At 41.3% G+C, this 19,667-nt stretch overlaps 1 protein-coding gene across 1 annotated transcript in view; it reads right to left on the bottom strand.

Moving 5' to 3' along the window:
- MEI4 (meiotic double-stranded break formation protein 4) overlaps positions 1-16,516 on the bottom strand; it is a 36,478-nt gene extending 19,962 nt beyond the window's left edge. The window contains exons 1-3 of the mRNA XM_032215187.1: positions 16,498-16,516; positions 9,727-9,972; positions 8,086-8,621 (exon numbers count right to left, since the gene is read on the bottom strand). Of these exons, the coding sequence (XP_032071078.1) occupies positions 8,086-8,621; positions 9,727-9,972; positions 16,498-16,516 (801 nt within the window). The remainder of the gene's footprint in view (positions 1-8,085; positions 8,622-9,726; positions 9,973-16,497) is intronic.
- Between the last annotated feature and the right edge of the window lie 3,151 nt (positions 16,517-19,667).

Raw genomic sequence — 19,667 nt, 5'->3', positions numbered from 1 at the left:
CTATATTTTTGATTGTAATCAATTTATGACCACAATTATCTCTGGAATCTTCTTTTGTCGAGGAAAATGATCATTAAGCAAAGCATGATATGATTGCTTTGTTCAATGAATGCACTACTGGCTCCCACATTGTGGTCATTATCTCATGGCATGGATGCCTCAAGATGGGGAAGACTGCAACAGCTACAGAGGCCGCTGATATGTGGAAAGTTGCTGTGAGCTAGGCAGCTTGGCCTGGCTATTATACAGGTCTTCCATTATGCAGAAGACTGCTGAGGGTGCCCAGGCCTTTTCCCTGCCCCACCATACCTGGGAGACTCAGACTTGCTCACCACCATACCATACCTGGGAGGCCTGCAAAAATTGGAGCAACATGCATAAATGTCTCCACTTACTTTGCCGCCTTCTGCAACTGCTATCAGGCAGGCCAAGCTGATGTGCAGTGCATCCTTCCTACAGAGGCTGTCTCATGCCTTTCTGAAAGCGGGGACCATTCTCCCGATTGGAAAGCCTCTATTCCAAATTGTATGATTTGGAGAATCAACCTTCCAAATGATTGTGAGAATGATTGTGAGGCTTTTGTGATCATTTGGAAGGTTAGAAAGTTTGTATGGGTGGCTGTAGAGCCAGGATGGCGAACCTATGGCACGTGTGCCAGAGGTGGCACGCAGAGCCCTCTCTGCAGGTACGCACACTGTTGTTCCAGGTCAGATCTCGTTGGTGTTTCTTAGGTAAGTTTCTGTTTCCCAGCAAAGGACGAAACAGAAACTCACAAAAGAAAAAGATCTTACCACTTGCTGCGTTGCTGGTGTTGGGATGTCCTGCCTCCTGCCGGTCTGCCGCCCTTCAGGTCTCTGCTGTGCATGCGCACATATCCGGGCATGTGCATGTCCCACATGTGCCCGTTCACACATGCACGCAGATGCATGCCTGTGCATGCACACATTCATGCATGCCTGTGTATGCACTGTTCAATTTGTGCATGCGCAGGGGCACATTTTGGGCACTCGGTGCCTAAAAGGTTCCCCATCACTGCTGTAGAGTAAGCTAGAACATCAGTTAAATATATTTTTCCCTGCATTTGTATTAACAAATAAGTAGGTTACTTGTTGAAAACTCTATTTGCTGATTCAAAAGACTTAGTAAATTCCATAAGGCTTACTTCTAATTAAGCTTGCATAAGTTTGTAGACATACAAAGAATACAGCAGCAATTTCTCCCCCCCCCTTTTCTAGACAATACAAAATCATACATAGAAATCCCCCCCCCTCTTTTTTAGTCAAGGATAGATAATATACTGCTAATCCAAAATATCCATAGACGAGAGTGGCCAAAAATTTCACAAGTGGTATTAATTTAAACTTTTACAAAAAAAATGTTTAATAAAATGCAACTTAGCAGAATTAAACACAAATGATAAATCATGATTAAAATTTTACCAATAAATCCTTTCAGTGATGCTTATAATTAATAAATGAAACAGATCAATGAAATGTAGAAGGAAGAGATTAATTGGGGGTATAAAATATAAAAGTTAATACCCAAATAATAAAATGAGGCATGAAGAGAATTTGCGTGATTAATTCAATAAATCCTGAGACTATGATATATTGCCTTTTTTATATCAGTAAGATAATTTAACAAAGGACTACTGACAACTGCATACATTCTTCCATCTAGATTAATGTAAACTCACTTGACAAATTTTATTTGGACTGATTATGTTAATATATTTACATTCAGTCCCTTGGACATTTTAAAAAAATATGCTTAGAAGGTTACAAGCATTACTGTTTCCAGAAGAGAAGTTTTCTATTATAGGACTATCTGAAATAATATCCTGAGTAAATTTTTTAATGTTGAATTTGATTGTTCTATTTTTAAAAACAACTTTAGTTCTCTCTATATAATTACATCATGATATCTGACAGTTTGAGACAACAGGTAAAGTGGCATTATAATCTCAATTTCATATTGCTGATAATTGAAATTTCAACAGCGATGAAAGCAAACTTTCAGTTGAAGGCAACAAATTGACAGCTTAAGCATATGGAGCATTATCAAAGATTTTTTGACGCTCCCAATATTGCTGGGAAAATCTTCCTTGTCCTAAGCAACAAGGAAGGACAAATGTTAGAGAGAGACTGACTGTTCACAATCATGAATTATAATCTGCCAAGTGCTTGCAATTGAATTTGGTTGGCCATGTTGTGTAAGCTAAATCATAATTTAGCTTTCTGATTTCCAGACTTACAGTATTTTCTTTTAGCAGACATATGACGTACAAAATGATAGGATTCCAATTTGAATAAGAGCCACAGACACAGATACTGTAATGGCAGAGCAGTTTTTTTTTAAAAAAAATGTTTAGTCTCATATTACTTTCCTTGTTTCATGAGATTGAAATAAATTGTCCCACAGAATGGTTGGGCAAATGTTGATAGCAGAGTCTAGGGTAGATTCTATTTCATGCCGCTGCAACCTGTTTAAAACCTCACATCCGACATGTAGTAACTGGACTTCGAAATTTTACCATATATTATGTCTGCACTATTCTTCCTACATTTTATGTAATCTACAAAAGGGTTAAGCACATATTCCTTGTGCTCTGCTGTCACAATTTCTATGATTCTAGATATTGGCCATATTGATAAGAGTGGTGGTAACTGAAATATAACTTTCACCCACTTCTCCTAAAAATATGATAAAGTAATTCTTTGTTTCTACAACACAAAGATATAAAAGGCCGTATAAGTAGAATGAATATGATTAATGCTCAATTATATGGAGAGCAATTCCCTGTTAACACAAGTAAGATGAATTTGATTAAATTAACATATTTTTTAGATTAAGTCAGCAAAGCCTAATAGCACAATCAGAAATATTCCACTGGTCTGTATTTTTATACAGTGTCAAAAATGCTTCCTTGTTAACTGCATTGAGCATTGTTGTTGTTTTTTTTGCAAAATATTGTTCTCAAGATTGTTACTCTTCAATATAAGGAGCAATGCTATTTAAATAGATACTGAAACAAAATTTTCAAAATTAAGTTACATTATATTTAATTTCTAATGTTCTACAAATTAATAATTTTAACTATTTTTCATTTTCATGAAATACAGGATGAAAGAATCACCATGTCCTTTTTTAAAAGCTGGGAAGAAAATGAGCCATATCTTTTAAATGCTAAGCACTAGACCAGATCATGACAGAAATGAAAAATATAGTGAAAAAGAATACAGTAATCATTTCAAAGTTTACTGGTGTAAATAAGTCATTTTCTTTTACTATATTTATTTAGTGGACGTACTCCTAAATAAATAATCCTAAACCTATTTATATTTAAATTCCAAGAATCATGACCTTAATCAAACAAAATTTCTCTCGTTTCTTTTCTCTAGCTCAAATGAAGTAGGAAAGAATAAAAGGTTAATGGAACTTTCAGCAACCCCAATGCCCCCCATCAAATTCTGATGTTTTACTGCTTTTATCCCTAGCTAACAGATTAAAGGAAATCTAGTCTACGCTAGTGGATCCAAAGAAGTTAAATAATTTTATTGGCTTTCAAAAATACTCAAGAGATACATTTACAATGACTTACCAGATACAATTCAGCCATATTTTGTTTTTCAATCTCGCAAATTATTGCTAGCATATGATTCCAACGGAATATGTAACATTTGGGGCTCTTCATTTCAGAACTTTACCAAGGAGGCAAATTCCTTCATACTCAGGTTAGTGCTACACAATTTGCTTTACTAGTTGCTGCAACGTATTCATATTATTTATAACCATAATGTAGAAACTGATTACAAACCAGATTAAAAAGATATATGCTTGATGTGTAAGTGACTTCAAAGTAAAGTCACTTGTCAAATGACAAGTTCTATTATATTCTAAACTTTATTGAGAAACTATTGATCTGCAATTTCAGATTGAAAGACTGAAGATCCAATGGCACTATTAGGATCATCCAATTCATTAGTGATTATCTTCATTTTCATAAACTGAAACATCTATGGGTGTCTCTAGCTACATAAAAAAAGATCTTAACACATAGTCATTAAGATTTTCATTTACTGTAGTTTTATATAATATTTCATAGGTCTCAGCCTGGTGCTTGGGATATAAATGACTCTAAACATCAATGACCATGAGGTGCTTTCCTTGGCATTAAGTATCCAGCCCACCAGACATAAACATACACTCACACCCGGCGGAACCTATGTAAAGATGGGAAGCCTTTACGAAGCCTCTTTACTTTAAATAATACTGTAGGCTCCAAAATGGCCTCCATAAGCTTTCTTAGGAGGAAAAAAGGATGGAGTGGCTACAATCCTATTGTTGTTTGGAACTGTACTCACTGGCCCAGAAAAGGGGCTAAAGTAAACAGGCCCAGGGGTGTTCTGCAACAGGAAGAGCTAAGATAATTAACAACAACAACAACAAGCACCTTGAGTGCAATCCCAAAACAACTGGAGAACCCCTTGAACACCATTGGCATTGACAAATTCGCCATCAGTCAATTGCAAAAGTTGGGAAGGTAGACAAAAATGCCAAACCCAGTCTGAACATCTGGCTGACTGTGCAATGAACAACAACAACAAGAATTTTCAATTATTTGAAAATTGTATTTAAAATTAAATAGCTGTCTGGAACATCAGTCTTTTGCGCTTGTTTATATTTTATGAACAGGTAAATCTCTTCAGAAGCCATTTTGCAAGATTCCTCACTATAAATTCACAAAATTTAAGTTTACCCATAATCCTTGAAACATTTGATAACAAATATTGTTGCAACCCAACTGCTCAAAAGTACATTATTTTAAATACACATAGGAAGCAGATTCCAAGCTATATCAAATCTAACTTCTTCACAAAATAAGGTTTGAGTCTAAGAAGATAGTTACAGAAACAAGCTTCAGGGTTGACAGAGTGACTGAAACAATATCCTTAATAAACCAATTTTACAGTGACAATCTGTATTTGTTTTTAAATTATACTCCTAGTATAAATCACATATTGCTGATCATATTTGCCACTAAAAACAACTGCTATTTATAAATAATTGATTTTTTAAAAAAATCCTGAATACATTAAGAGGTTTCTTGATAGAAGTTATCTGAAATTGAGAACATTAATCAAACAGTGACTTTTGAAGAAAGCAATGTAACAATACTACTATTGTCCATATTTTTACTATTCACCAATCTATAAAAATGTTCTGTATAGTTATGCAACTTGTTCCCCCATTTCCTTTATTTAAAGTGTCACAAGAGGAATGACAAGAATCTAATTTATAATTTTTGAATCAAGAATTCTTTACTATCATTTCACAATCAATGACAAAGTGGTTCTTTAACGTCTCAGTGCCTAAAAGTTAGCTGGTATGTCCTACTATTGTGATTTGAAGTTTAGATATTACATTTTGGTCCCTGGCCTATAGTATTCCAAACAAAGCAAAGCCAAGATCTAATGAAAGTCTTGTAAAACTTTTATGTTCAGGTAATTTTATATTCGAGATTAATAAATGTACTATAAATATTCTATAAAATATTTTTTCAAAATTTCTTAAACATTATTAGTATCATTCTATTTAACAGGGTTTTCAACTATTATCTAGTCGAGAGCCGAGGTGGCGCAGTGGTTAGGGTGCAGTACTGCAGGCCACTTCAGCTGACTGTTATCTGCAGTTCAGCGGTTCTAATCTCACCGGCTCAAGGTTGACTCAGCCTTCCATCCTTCCGAGGTGGGTGAAATGAGGACCCAGATTGTGGGGGCGATATGCTGACTCTGTAAACCGCTTAGAGAGGGCTGAAAGCCCTATGAAGCGGTATATAAGTCTAACTGCTATTGCTATTGCTATCTAGTATCTGAAAACCATAATATTAACTATTACAACTTCAATCTGTAAATATTTAATACCAAAAAGAGCTATTTTCTGGAACTCCAAAGATATTACTTTTTAACAATGTATTACTAAATTTAATTACTTTACTTAAACTATAATCAAGAAAGTCTGGGTAAACCTATAAAGATTATACTACCCTGGATATTTCACAGATTTTCACTATGTTCCAATACATCCCTTAAATTATAAAATATTTTCAAATGCTGACATTCGCTGAAATTCTGTCCTTATCAGAAAGCAGAATTACCTGGATATATTATCACCCTTGACTCCTTTAGTAGAAAAGAGGTGGATTCTCTTGCACTATGAACTATTTGAATTTATATGACACAGGCTAATTTTCAAAATTCATGCATAATATTTATGGTGTACTTCTTGAGCACTTTTTAGCCAGATTATAAATTGTCAGCCTGCTCACTGAATGTGTTACAAGTTCCATCTAGAACCATCAAAAAGCATGTGAGCATGTAACATGAGCACTTCTTTATTATGAAAGATAGCTTTTTACAAGCTGAACAAATGAACTAGACTCTGCTCCATAGTTAGCAACCTTTCAATAAGGTATATACATTTTGCCCAGGAGGAATTTGCACAGGCTCCACAAATCCCTATGCAAGTAGGAAAATTTATTTTTTGCAGCTTTGTGACACAACCTAGTGAGATGGGTTGCCTAGGGAGGCAACTCATAGTGAGGAGGAGCTTGGCAACTTGCAATTATAACAAGCTGACAGTAATAATTTTTAAACTGCAGATTTACATTGAATTCCCAGGACATCTTAAGGTAGCTGTTCCAGAGACAATGCTAGATTAGTTGGACCCAGTGACGTGCGGTGAGATTTATGGCTGGTGAGGCACTTACACAGGGGTTTCAAATTTTTTTAGACTTGTGGACTTCAACTCCCAGAATTCCACAGCCAGGCATGCTCAGTTCCGATTTAAAGCAACAGCATTTGTTTTTCTCCTTTGCGAAAGTTTCCTTCATTCTTTTTCTTCTCCCTCCCCCTTTCCTCCCTCTCCCCCCCCCCTCAAACCGACACAAGCACACAGAGAAGTTGGATTGGACTATCTCTCCTACCCGCTTCTCTCACTCACTTTCACTTAAACAAATACAAACACAGAAGTTGGATTGGAGCCGATCCAAGCCTTTGATTGCAGGCGGAGCCATGTTGCCTTTTCAAACTTGTAATCAGTGAAGCTGGGCTTATATAGTTTTATCCAGCTGTGTGTGTGTGTGTGTGTGTGTGTGTGTGTGTGTGTGTGTGTGTGTTTGAAAAGCCATCGTGGCTCTGCCTGCAATCAAACTACACTTGGGGAGGGATCTACACTTGAGGATGAAGTTTGAATTCCTCTCCCTCCCTCTGACCCACACATACCTTTTCCAGCTGTTTCAGAGAGGATTTCAACTCTGCTCTTGCCTGTCATCATGAAAAGAAAAAAAAATGTAAAAGGAAAAAGACAAGAGCTGAGGTCAGGCTGAGGTAGTTGCTGCCAGAGTCACCGTGGATGACTCTGCTTAACTGTTTAAAAAAGCGCCCTCTACAGGAGGAGGCAGGAGAACAACATGCCTCACCTACGTCAGGAATTTTTAGGCTTTTAACCCTTGCTTAATTCTGCTCGAGTGATCATAAAATGCCTAAAGTCAGACTAGATGAGGCACATCGTTCTCCTACCTCCTTCTGTAGAGGGCACTTTTTAAGAGGCTTTTTTAAACAGTTAAGCACTAAACAGAAGTCATCCATGGTGACTCTGGCAGCAACTAGTTCAGCCTGACCTCAGCTCTTGCCTTTTTCCTTTTACATTTTTTTTTATTTTCATGATGACAGTGGTGAGGCTCTGCCTCCCCTGTCTGCATGTCCCTGGTTGGACCAGTGTTATGACTTAACAAGAAGTTTCTTCAGCCTGGTTCTGTCAATAGACTCTAACACTCTAAAAATATAGGCTGCCCATTAAACAGTAAATATAATATTTTGACATGCCTGATTCAGACATATATGGGTTGTATACTATTTACAAACTCATTGCTCTCCATGCTCTAATTCATGCAAAGGGTTGGAAGCTCAGAATTTCCAGCAATGTAAAATGGTTAACATCACATAAATAAGCATCATACAACCAAATGGTCATTACTTTTGCAAACTTAAAAATACAGTAATTCCTGGAATGTATTTTACTTACTCTGTTGAGATAGCTGCTGTTTAAAATAATTTGTACAAGTCTTCCCACAGAGTCTTCCAACTTTTTAAAACACCTTCCCAATATCCGACAAGAAAAATCAGCATCATTTAATAATGTAGCTATGACAAAAACAGCCTGAGCCATAAAATCTGGAAAGGGTTGTTCAGGAAGGTTATATGATGTAACCAGACCATCGAGTAACTGGGAAAAAGAATTGGACACCACGGAGCAATCCCTTCCAAGTTTCATCAAATCTATTTTCGCACTATTGGACTCTGCCAGATTTCTTAGTTCAATGAAATGTTGTAGGAACTGCATGTGCAGCCTCACAGATTGATTCTTGCTGGAAGTCAATGTGGGAAGTACATTTGACAAAATGGGAGGGCCCAAACTGTTGAAATCTTGTCCCCTGTGGCTTAAACTAGGCAGGTTTTCTGTACAATCACTTGAGATATCACATCCAGAGTCTTCAAAAAGATCACTGCATTCTGTTGCATTAGAACCTGCCACAGACTGGCCTGTAAGTGGCAGAATCCCTGAAAGACAAGAAAAAAACTAGACACTCAGTATATTACAATGGATGGAGAACTGGATTCTAAATCAAGAGACCTGAGGGGGGTGTTCAAATTTTCCAAAGGCTTCAAAAGCTCCCACCACTTCCATTATTTTCAATCAATGTCACTGAACAATTAAAAAAAATCATAATACAGGTTTTATCTAGTAGCCAGTGTCATTTACTTAGAGGAAATGATTGCTTTTGTCTGCAAGTCTCATCTATGTATAAGCCTCTCTAATACTGACAAGTATGGTAAAGTCAAAAAATAGGCTCTTATGGAATATGCTCCCGTGTCTTAGACCCTGCTCTTAACACTATCTGTCACTCAACACACCTTCAGAGCGCCAGGCTTTTGGGTATTGCTGTTGAAGCTATTCTTATTTGTGATCTGATCACAGTTAAGAGGAGCCACCTGGTGTGTTATTATTACCAAAATCTGGCTGGCTTTTAGGGCAGTTGTGTTAATTCAAAGATGTGGATAATCAAATAAACAAATATGTTGATTGCTTATTTAGTATCCTATGACTATCACTAAGTGTTGTACCTTATGATTCATGATGAGTGTATTTATGATGACTATGATCATGATTTATCACTTATAACTTTTATGTACACTGAGAACTTAGGCACTGAAGACAAATTTCTTATGTGTCCAATCATACTTGGCCAATAAAGAATTCTATTTTTTTTCTATTCTATAAGGACAAGGAAAAACTTGACCTGTTTAATTTAATTTATTTGATATAATCGTATTTTTAGTAGTAACCATCTTCTATTACATAAACATTAAAATTCTGTAAGTACTTTTTGGGAAAACTTTGGAAAGTACATTCAAGGCTTCAGGGATCCACACAAACATTGTAATCACAAAACCTAGAGGAGTCTGCAGCCTGTTACTGCCCAAAAGGCAGTGAAGTCAGCAAGAGATTTGGGCAACTCATCAGTCTTCCATGCTGGCTGTCTAATCTGCTTCACTTCATTTTAAGCTCAAATATTAATGACAAGGAAATTCATAATTTCCCAAATATACGAATAACACACTTACTTTTAAAGAGATAGTTACTAGAAATACGTTTGAAACTTACTGTTTTTTAAACTGATTCCAGAAAAACATTTATTCAAAAGAAGCTGTTGCCTTAAATGAAGAACTTCCATTTCTAATGCTTCAACTCTTGTTTTCCATTTGGAATTCTGTTCAGATACTGTATTAGCCAGGTGCACCGCATATTCTTTGCTGCTTTTATCTGGTGGCTTGGAGCGGATAATTACTAAAGCCAGTGCCAACTGCAAGGTTTTGAAATACCATGTTGCATCTTCTTTATCTTTTATGTCTGTTAGAATGAAAGCAAAGCCATATTAGGTATTTCTCCCCAATTAAAAAGTTGTTTTATGTTTTATTTATTCAATGATCTAAAGGAAATATTCTAGCTCTGGCAAGGCTTATATTAATCAAAAGATTCAACCATCCAAGACAAGTAAAATTAAATATTTACAAATTGCAATGACACGTCAAAAATAAATTGTAGCTTCAAAGTTTGAAAACAAGAATATGAATCAAAGGACTCTCATTTCATTTCATTTCATTTCATTTATTAAAATTTATAGGCCGCCCTTTTCCCTGAGGGGACTCAGGGCGGCTTACAATCACAAGGGAGGGGGGTGCAGTATCAAAAAACAAAACAAAATGTGAACAAAGAAAAATAATAAAACACAACTTTCGTTCAGCAATCAAACACTCGGGCGGGTGAATTGGGAACCTATCCCCAGGCCTGCTGGGAGAGCCAGATCTTGAGGGCTGCGCGGAAGGTCTGGATGGTGGTGAGGGTACGGATCTCAACGGGGAGATCGTTCCACAGGGTCGGAGCTGCAACAGAAAAGGCTCTCCTCCGTGTGGTCGCCAGTCGGCATTGACTGGCAGATGGGATTCGGAGGAGGCCCAGTCTGTGCGATCTAATTGGTCGAAGGGAGGTAATCGGCAGAAGGCGGTCTCTCAAGTACCCAGATCCACTACCATGGAGTGCTTTAAAGGTGGTCATCAGTACCCTGAAGCGCACCCGGAGACCAACAGGTAGCCAGTGCAGCTCGCGGAGGACGGGTGTAACGTGGGCGAACCGCGGTGCGCCCACTATCACTCGCGCGGCTGCATTCTGGACTAACTGTAGTCGCCGGATGCACTTCAAGGGCAACCCCATGTAGAGCCCATTGCAGTATTCCAGCCTAGAGATCACAAGGGCTCGAGTGACTGTTGTGAGAGCCTCCCGGTCTAGGTAGGGCCGCAACTGGCGGACCAGGCGAACCTGGGCAAATGCCCCCCTGGTCACAGCTGACAGCTGGTGGTCAAAAGTCAGCTGTGGGTCCAGGAGGACTCCTAAGTTGCGGACCCTATCTGAGGGGTATAAAATTTGACCCCCCAGCCTAAGTGTTGGTACATTAGCCAAATTATTGGGAGGGAAGCACAACAGCCACTCGGTCTTGTCCGGGTTGAGTACCAGTTTGTTAGCGCTCATCCAGTTCTTAACGGCCTCTAGACCCTGGTTCATCACGTCCACCGCTTCATTGAGTTGGCACGGGGCGGACAGATACAGTTGCGTATCGTCCGCATATTGGTGGTATTTTATCCCATGCCTCCGAATGATCTCGCCCAGCGGTTTCATGTATATGTTAAATAGTAGGGGGGATAAGACCGAACCCTGCGGCACCCCACATGTTAGGGGCCTCAGGGACGATCTCTGCCCCCCGACCAACACCGACTGCGACCTGTCCGAGAGGTAGGAGGAGAACCACTGTAAAACAGTGCCTCCCACTCCCACCTCCCGCAGTCGTCGCAGAAGGATACCATGGTCGATGGTATCGAAAGCCGCTGAGAGGTCAAGGAGAACCAGGATGGACGCATAGCCTCCATCTCTGGCCCTCCAGAGATCATCGGTCAATGCGACCAAAGCGGTTTCTGTGCTGTAACCAGGTCTGAAGCCAGACTGGAAGGGGTCAAGATAACTAGCTTCCTCCAAGGCCCGTTGAAGCTGGAAGGCCACCACCTTCTCAACAACCTTCCCGATAAAGGGGAGGTTGGAGACAGGACAAAAGTTGTTTAAAATGGCTGGATCCAAGGATGGTTTCTTCAGAAGGGGTCTCACCACCGCCGTTTTAAGTACGGCAGGGAAGTGCCCCTCCCGAAGGGAGGCGGTCACGACCGCCTGGATCCAGCCATGTGTCACCTCCCTGCTGTTGGCAACCAGCCAGGAGGGACACGGGTCCAGAATACAGGTGGAGGCACTTACAGCTCGGATGGCCTTGTCCACATCCCCAGAGGCAACATCCTGGAACTCAACCCAGAGATGATTTGCCAAGTGGTCCTCCTGTGTCTCGGCTGGATCTACTGCGGTGGAGTCCAAGTCCGACCGAAACCGAGCTACTTTGTCCGCCAAGAATTGAGCATAGTCCTCAGCCCTACCCTGCAAGGGGTCTCCCGCATCCCTCCTGTTAAGGAGGGAGCGGGTTATCCTAAACAGGGCGGCTGGGCGTGACTCGGCGTACGCAACCAAGGCAGAAATGTATGATCTTTTGGCAGTTCTTAATGCTCGGACATAGTCCTTGGTGCAGGTAGTTAGAAGCGCTCGGTTCGCCTCGGACTTATCGGACCTCCACAGGTGCTCTAGGCATCTCCTCCGGCGTTTCCTCTCCCGGAGCTCCTCGGTAAACCAAGGAGGCCTCCGGGATCTACTGACCCGGAGGGGCCGTAGTGGCGCAATCCGATCAAGAGACTCCGCCGCCGCCGAATGCCAGGCGGCAACCAGAGTCTCCGCCGAACTGTGGGCGAGAGTATCAGGAATGACCCCAAGCTCCGTCTGGAACCTTAACGGGTCCATAAGTCGCCTGGGGCGGAACCACCTGGTCGGTTCCTCCTCCCTACGGTGGGGGTTTGGCCTCCGGAAGTCAAGCCTCAGTAGGCAGTGGTCTGACCACGACAGGGGTATGATCTCATTACCCCTCAGACCAAGATCACACATCCACTGCTCCGAGAGGAATACGAGGTCGAGCATGTGACCCGCTGCATGGGTTGGGCCCCGAATTACCTGGGTCAAGCCCATGGCTGTCATGGAAGCCATGAACTCCTGCGCCCCATCAGAGCATTCACCGTGCGATGGCAAATTGAAGTCCCCCAGAACTATAAGCCTGGGGAACTCAACTGCCAGCTCGGCTACTGACTCGAGGAGCGAGGGGAGGGATGCTGCAACGCAGTTGGGAGGCAGGTACGTTAGCAGCAAACCCACTTGACCCTTGAGGTCCAACTTTATCAGCAGGGACTCACACCCGACAAGCTCCGGAGCAGGGACCCTACGAGGTAACAGAGACTCACGGATTACAATAGCCACACCGCCACCCCTTCCCTGGGCTCTCGGCTGATGAAGCACCTGAAATCCCTCTGGGCACATCTCTACAAGGGGGACTCCTCCTTCTGTGCCCAGCCAGGTTTCAGTAATACATGCCAGGTCTGCCCTCTCATCAACAATTAAGTCCCGGATGAGAGGAGCTTTGTGTACAACAGACCTGGCATTTAGCGACAACAGCCTGAGACCAGGGTCCTGACTACTCGCGCCATCTGGTCTTGGAGTGGGGCTCATAGGGCCGGAAGGAGGGATCTCTGTGATGTAGCGAACCCTCCTTCCCCGGTAATGGCCAGCCCTAAAGTCCCCGCCGTATCTGCCCCTCCCCGTAATGACCGTAATGCTCCGACCCACTCCCGTGACAGTAGTCCCCCCAACCACCCCACTGACCCCCGCCTTCCCCGGCAGGCCCTCCGAGTCAAACATTCTCATTTATCCACTCTAACAATTCCCACGTAATATTTAAAACATATAAAATACAATAGTAACAATTAATAAAAGTGGGCCATTCATTCAATTCCAGTCAACTCCCATACACTCAACATACTATTTTAAAATTGCGCAGTTATAATGTATAGTAATATGGAAACAGTGGAGGAAGCGGTGATCCGCTCCTCTCCCTTCTTATGTCCTGGGGAGATGTCCTTGGCCACCAAGTCAAAAGTGCGTAATATATAAGGTGGCTGTATACAAGCAAGATAGAATGTGAAGATCCAAAATTCATAGGCGGCAACCATGTAGTCTTACCCCACTGGTGAAGGTTAGCGGGCTGTATATTCAAAAGTCTCTTTCCTAAAGATGGATAAGGGCCCCAATGTAGGGGGCCAGAGTTCGAGGCTGACTTGTGCCACTCTCGCAAATGGAGGGAAAAGTACTGGTGTTTTCGGGGCTCAGTCCTCGCCACTGCAGCCGCCATCCTCTATCGCTCCCTGCCAGCTCAGCCACAATCCTACTCCTCCTAATGGTTAAGTAAGCCGGGAGCAAAGTCCGGAGGAGGCTACAACGACGCAGGGCCCAGTTCAAAAATTGTCCTCTTCCCTGCCCGGGTAAGCACACCAGTCAGCCTAGGACGGCCAGATCTTTCCTAGGGGCCGCGGGAGAAGGCAGCAGATAATAAATAGTAGGATAGGTAACAGATAGTAAAGTGAGCAAAGATGGATCCGAGGGGGGGGGGGCGTCTGGGGCGGCAGCAAACACAACCATTCAGTCCGCAGTTTCAATGCAGCTTCCGACAGCCCCCTTCTTTAAGATGAAAAACTAAGTTAAAAATTAACCCCTCTCAGCTCACTAGTCACCAGGGCTCACAGTCACAGTCACAGTCACTCGGCTCCAGCAAGGTCAAACAGGCTGGCCAGAAAAGGAGGATGTAAAGATGTAAATGCTGTGAGTCAGCTGTTTGGCGCCGCCATCTTTCCCTCCACGCTTTCCTCCACGCTTTCCTTCCAACTCCAGCAGCTGCTGTTCTGCTGCTCAGGGGCGACTGATAGGACCAGGGGCCAGCAGATAAATGGCCAGGGGGCTCACCAGGCAGCACCAGGGGCTTCCAGAAATCCTAGGTGGTAAGGGGAGACACCAAACGTCCGCGCGCCGCTATCACCGCCGCTAACATATAAGGACCTAGTTTTGTCAAACTTTAGATAGTGTCTATGTATATTTGTAAGTGTACAAATGAATTCTACTAAATTAAAATTCAGAAGCTATATCCTTTAAACCTAATCAATAATTTGGGGTAGAACTTCCGTCTATGTTAAGCCCCTTTGAGGCTTAAGGTGAAGAAGACCAATCTAGGAGTTATTCTAAAGGCTGACATTAAACTCTGTCTCGAACACTGGCGAGTCAAATTCTTCAAATGCTGATCTTGTATTCACAACTTTGTCTTTTTACCAACTACCTATAGCAGCTCTCCCCCCCACCAAATAAATTTCTCAGCTGGATGAGTTGAGGCCACATATAGGGGAAATTCCTGACATGCTTCCACAGCATGAGTCTTATATTAAAAAAAGTGAATCAGGGCTGACCATGGCTGTTTTTTGAACTAAGAAATTCCAGACGGAGAAAATAGATTGAGAAGTTTAAAAACACTGAACTATCAAGTCTAGCAAGAAACTCTTTATGCTTTTATCTGATGTGAAGCTACTGATTCAGACAGTGCTTGTGAAAACAGCTGGATCCATAGTCATTCTAGATTCTTGCTCTTTAAATATATTTCAGTTGAAAGATGCAGTCCAGACACTAATCCCGATTAATAATCAATGAGCAAACATTGCCTTTTCTGAGAGTATATCCAACCCAGCACCCAAGTCTCTGTTGCTAATCTTTCTATCTAAAGACTTCTAATTCAGGGGGACTTACAATCAACTTTGGATTTCAACTATCTCTATAAATGAACAGCATTACAAACAATACATAATAGGGCTATGCATGGTATAAAGATAATTTGGACAAATTGCTTTGGATTCAGTGGTGGGTCCGGATTACGTTCCAACCGGTACAATTGGAACGGCCCTGGAGTAAACATGTGGTTTAGCGTCAAATGATGCTTCTGCAAGCCTCTGTGACACGCCATGCGCGTGCGCGGAAGTGCCAACAGCATAAAGCACCGGTAAGGAGCGCGGGCGGGCGTGTGGGCCCTCCGGAGCACCATACCGGAATGGTATCCGGTGCTCCAGGCAGGATCCAGTACGCCCGTACCGGGGCGTACCACCTGCAACCCACCACTCTTTGGATCTCATGTGAAGACAGCATCTCATTTATTTACATTTTTTCCCAAGTCTGAAAACAGATTCCTTTGCTTTCAGAGCTCTATTATAGATTACTTTAATGATTCTATTCATTAGAAGAGCGCTAACCCTTCTCAGGGTCAAGAAGAAGCCTGAAAAAAGATTTGAGTGCTTTAATTTACAGTGGAGATATTGTATTCACATGAGATTCAAACCACTTCTGAATAATTTTCAAAACACAAAGCTTTATTAGCTACTATACATTACAAAATAAGTACGTTTGAACAACTTCTTGAAATAAATTGTACTAAATAACGAATATTTTGTATATATTTATAATGGCTTGAGTTCTGTTGGCTTTTAACAAATAAACTACAACATTTCCTTGAAAATATATATTTTAACCCCTAAAATAATTATCTTTGTACTGGAGGAATGTTTAATACAAGAAAGAAAATTTTTCAGGCAACCTTACACATAGAGTACTAGAGATAAAGTGAGTAATAGAGATGAATTAATTGTGTGAATCAGACAATTTTATTTAAAGGAAGATAATATGTCTGAAAGAGAGAGATTAATTCTCTCTTAATGAAAGAGCAACTCTATGAAAATGAGACGAAGTAAAGAAGCTTGGCATTAGAACATAGGATTTGTGATTTGGTTTATCACTGTTATCACTGTCTGCTCTTCTGTTTTGGAGGGTTCATTTAAATGCAGAATGTTTCCTTTTGGGTAAATACAATAATTTTACCAGCAATGCTAATTTCCATATTCTCCTATAAAAAGGGTAAAGATTTCCCCTGTCCAGTTGTGTACAAATCTAGGAGATAGTGCTCATCTGTTTCCGAGCTGAGGGAGTCAGCATGTCCTAAGACACTTCCATGGTCATGTGGCCAGCATGACTTACATTAAGGCACATGGAACACTGTTACCTTCCCACCAAAGTGTTATCTATTAATCAACTTGTAATTGCATGCTTCCAAACTGCTAGGTTGGCCAGAATATAGCAATCCATTAATTTAGATGCTTTTAGGGCTTTCCAATGTTGTACAGTTAACTAAAGGGAGAAAAATAGCCATCTATTAGGGGTGGGGGAAAAAATTACCTATTTGTATGAATTTTCTAGACCCAAAAAAGAAAATAACTTTAGCCAAGCCAGAACATGATGAAGATTTGGAAAAGTTAGAAATATTGACTTTTTTATACAAACTCAAAATTCCTCTCTCAAAGTACCATATTTTTTGGAGTATAAGATGCTCCAAAGTATAAGATGCACCTAGCTTTTTGGGAGGAAAACAAGAAAAAAAAAATCTACCTCTGCCTCCCAGCAATTTGCTTTTTTGCAGCAGCCTGTTTCAGTTTAGCCTGATTAGCACAAGAAAAAAAATCTGGCTCTGCCTCCTAGCAATTTGTCTCCTTGCAGCAAACAGTGTGTTTCAATTTCAACACAGCTTGATTAACACAAGCAGCTGATTGTCAGTTGGATTGGCCTCCCAACAATCAGCTGTTTCAGGCTGCAGGGATTGCCATAGCCTCTTGCTGCCTCCAGGCGCCCCGTTTTCAGTGTGACCCGTCAAAATCACGGTCCACTAAAGCGCGCCCGATTAAAGCGCGTACGTGACGTCATCAGCAGCGCGACAAGTACGACCGCGGAGAAAAAAGGGCGCTTTAAAAAGCGCTTTTAAAGCAAGCCGATTCACGTAAAGGTAAGGGTTAGGTTTAGGGTTAGGTTAAGGGTTAGGGTTATGTTAAGCGTTAGGGTTAGGTTTAGGGTTAGGTTAAGGGTTAGCGTTAGGTTTAGCGTTAGGTTAAGGGTTAGGTTTAGGGTTAAGGGTTAGGTTTAGGGTTAGGTTTAGGGTTAGGTTTGGGGGGGTTAGGGTAAGGTTTGCGCGTTAATTTTAAGTTTACCGCTCACAGCGTGCTGTTTTCATCGCGCTGTGATGACGTCACGTACGCGCTTTCGTCGAGCGCGCTTTAGTCTACCGCGGTTTTGTGGTGGAACCGTTTTCAGTCTCTGCATGCCTTGTTTTCTGCCTGTTCCAGGTGGCGGGGATCGGAATGAGTGGAAAATGTGGTGTGCAGAAGCCAAAAATAGGGTGCACGGAGGAAGTAATAAGCAATGGCAATCCCTGCAGCCTGAAACAGCTGATGGTCAGAACTGACTATCAGCTGCTTGTGCTAATCAAGCTGTGCTGAAACTGAAACTGAAACAGGCTGTTTGCTGCAAGCAGGCAAATTGCTGGGAGACAGAGGCCAAAGGGTGGAGGCCGGCAGGTGGACAGGACTACATTCGGTGTATAAGATGCACCCAAATTTTTGCCCTCTTTTACGGGGGGGGAGTGCATCTTATACTCTGGAAAATACGGTATTTTACTTCATATTAAAGGATTGGAACATTAAGAATTCTGAAACCACAAAAGTAGAAAATGTGCTTACAATTATGAAACAAACCCAACATTTTGTGAAATCCTATCTCTTACCTGTAGGGGCCACAAAAAAGAACGAGTGCCAAATTTGCAAACGTATTTGTTAACCCTATCTTGAAATACAAGGGCACATTCAAACTGCCAATTTAACTAATATGCAGTCTCATGATTCTTCCAATCATGAGACTGCATATTAGTAAGTCAGTATAAATCTACATCAATAACTATTTCTCCTCAGGGTGCCGTCGGCCAGACAGTGTCGGCTAGTGACCCCCAGGGGGAGAGCCTTCTCTGTGGGAGCACCTTCCCTCTGGAATGAGCTGCCCCCAGAGCTTCGTATAATCCCCGACCTCCGGTCCTTCCGACGCGCCCTAAAAAGTTGGCTTTTCCAGCAAGCCAGCCTGGCCTGAACAAAACAAAATAAATTATTGATCACTGTTAATTTTAATTTGAATTTTTTTAAAACATGTCATTGTCAATTTTAATTGGGTTTGGGATATTCTATTTAATTTTTAAAAAACTTTTGTATTACGTGTTTCTTTTAATGTTGTACGCCGCCCTGAGTCCTTGGGAGAAGGGCGGCATATAAATCTAATAAACCTAAACCTAAACCTGTGCTTTGGTAAATTGGGAGGTAGAGTGTGCTGGCCTAACAGTTTTCTGAGAAGTTAATATGCAATGTTTTATGGATTTCATGCAGAAAATAAGGACATCTACCAATAACTCTCCCTCACATGTGATGTAGGGTTGGGAAAAGAGGTAAGGTCTGATTTATGGCTAGACTATTGTCTAGGGTTTAGCCATTAGTTTAGTACTTGATCCAGGGGGTGAAAGGGAGCTTTCCACCTATTCTGCTGTACCCAAAAATCCTTATATATCCCATAGATGATCTGTGGATTATTCTTCTCACTCTTCTGTCTAACACTTATCTGTCTCTTATTTGCTTGTCTGTCTTTCAAGTTGTTTCTTGCTCAAGTGCTCATTTTATCACTTGCATACTATCTCCAATTCATTCATCTTTCTCCATCACTTGTCTTCTTTATTCATCGGTTCTCATGCTATATTGGTTACTCATGCACTTTTATCATTTACTCTCATTTATTTTCCCTTTCTTGCTTTCACTTGTCTGTCTTGCACAACTATCATTTTTGCTTGTCATTTTTGCTGATTTTTTAACTTACTCATCTTTCTTGTTTTTGTGCATCTATTTGTGTTATTTTCTCTTTTTGTTGTCTATAGGAACTGTTGATACGGATGGTTGATAGGTGCTCCAAAGCGGCTTCCCCATTTTATCCAGGTACGCTTTGGCATTTTTTTAAATGTGTCTAGTAGTCACACATGACAAAAGAACCATATAATGTCTGACCTGCATTTGGTAAAGCACTACTCAGGCATCGTGCAGACAAATGCCTTATGTCTGAATATTCCTATTATCCATGCCAAAATAGCCTCTCCCTTGACTTTAGGGGAGAATGGTTCCCACAGCAACAAAAAA

The sequence above is a fragment of the Thamnophis elegans genome, chromosome 4 (assembly GCF_009769535.1).
Source record: "Thamnophis elegans isolate rThaEle1 chromosome 4, rThaEle1.pri, whole genome shotgun sequence".
NCBI classification, from domain to species: domain Eukaryota; kingdom Metazoa; phylum Chordata; class Lepidosauria; order Squamata; family Colubridae; genus Thamnophis; species Thamnophis elegans.
The sequence above is the reverse complement of the archived record's forward strand: the minus strand, read 5'-3'. Positions and strand labels throughout refer to the sequence as shown.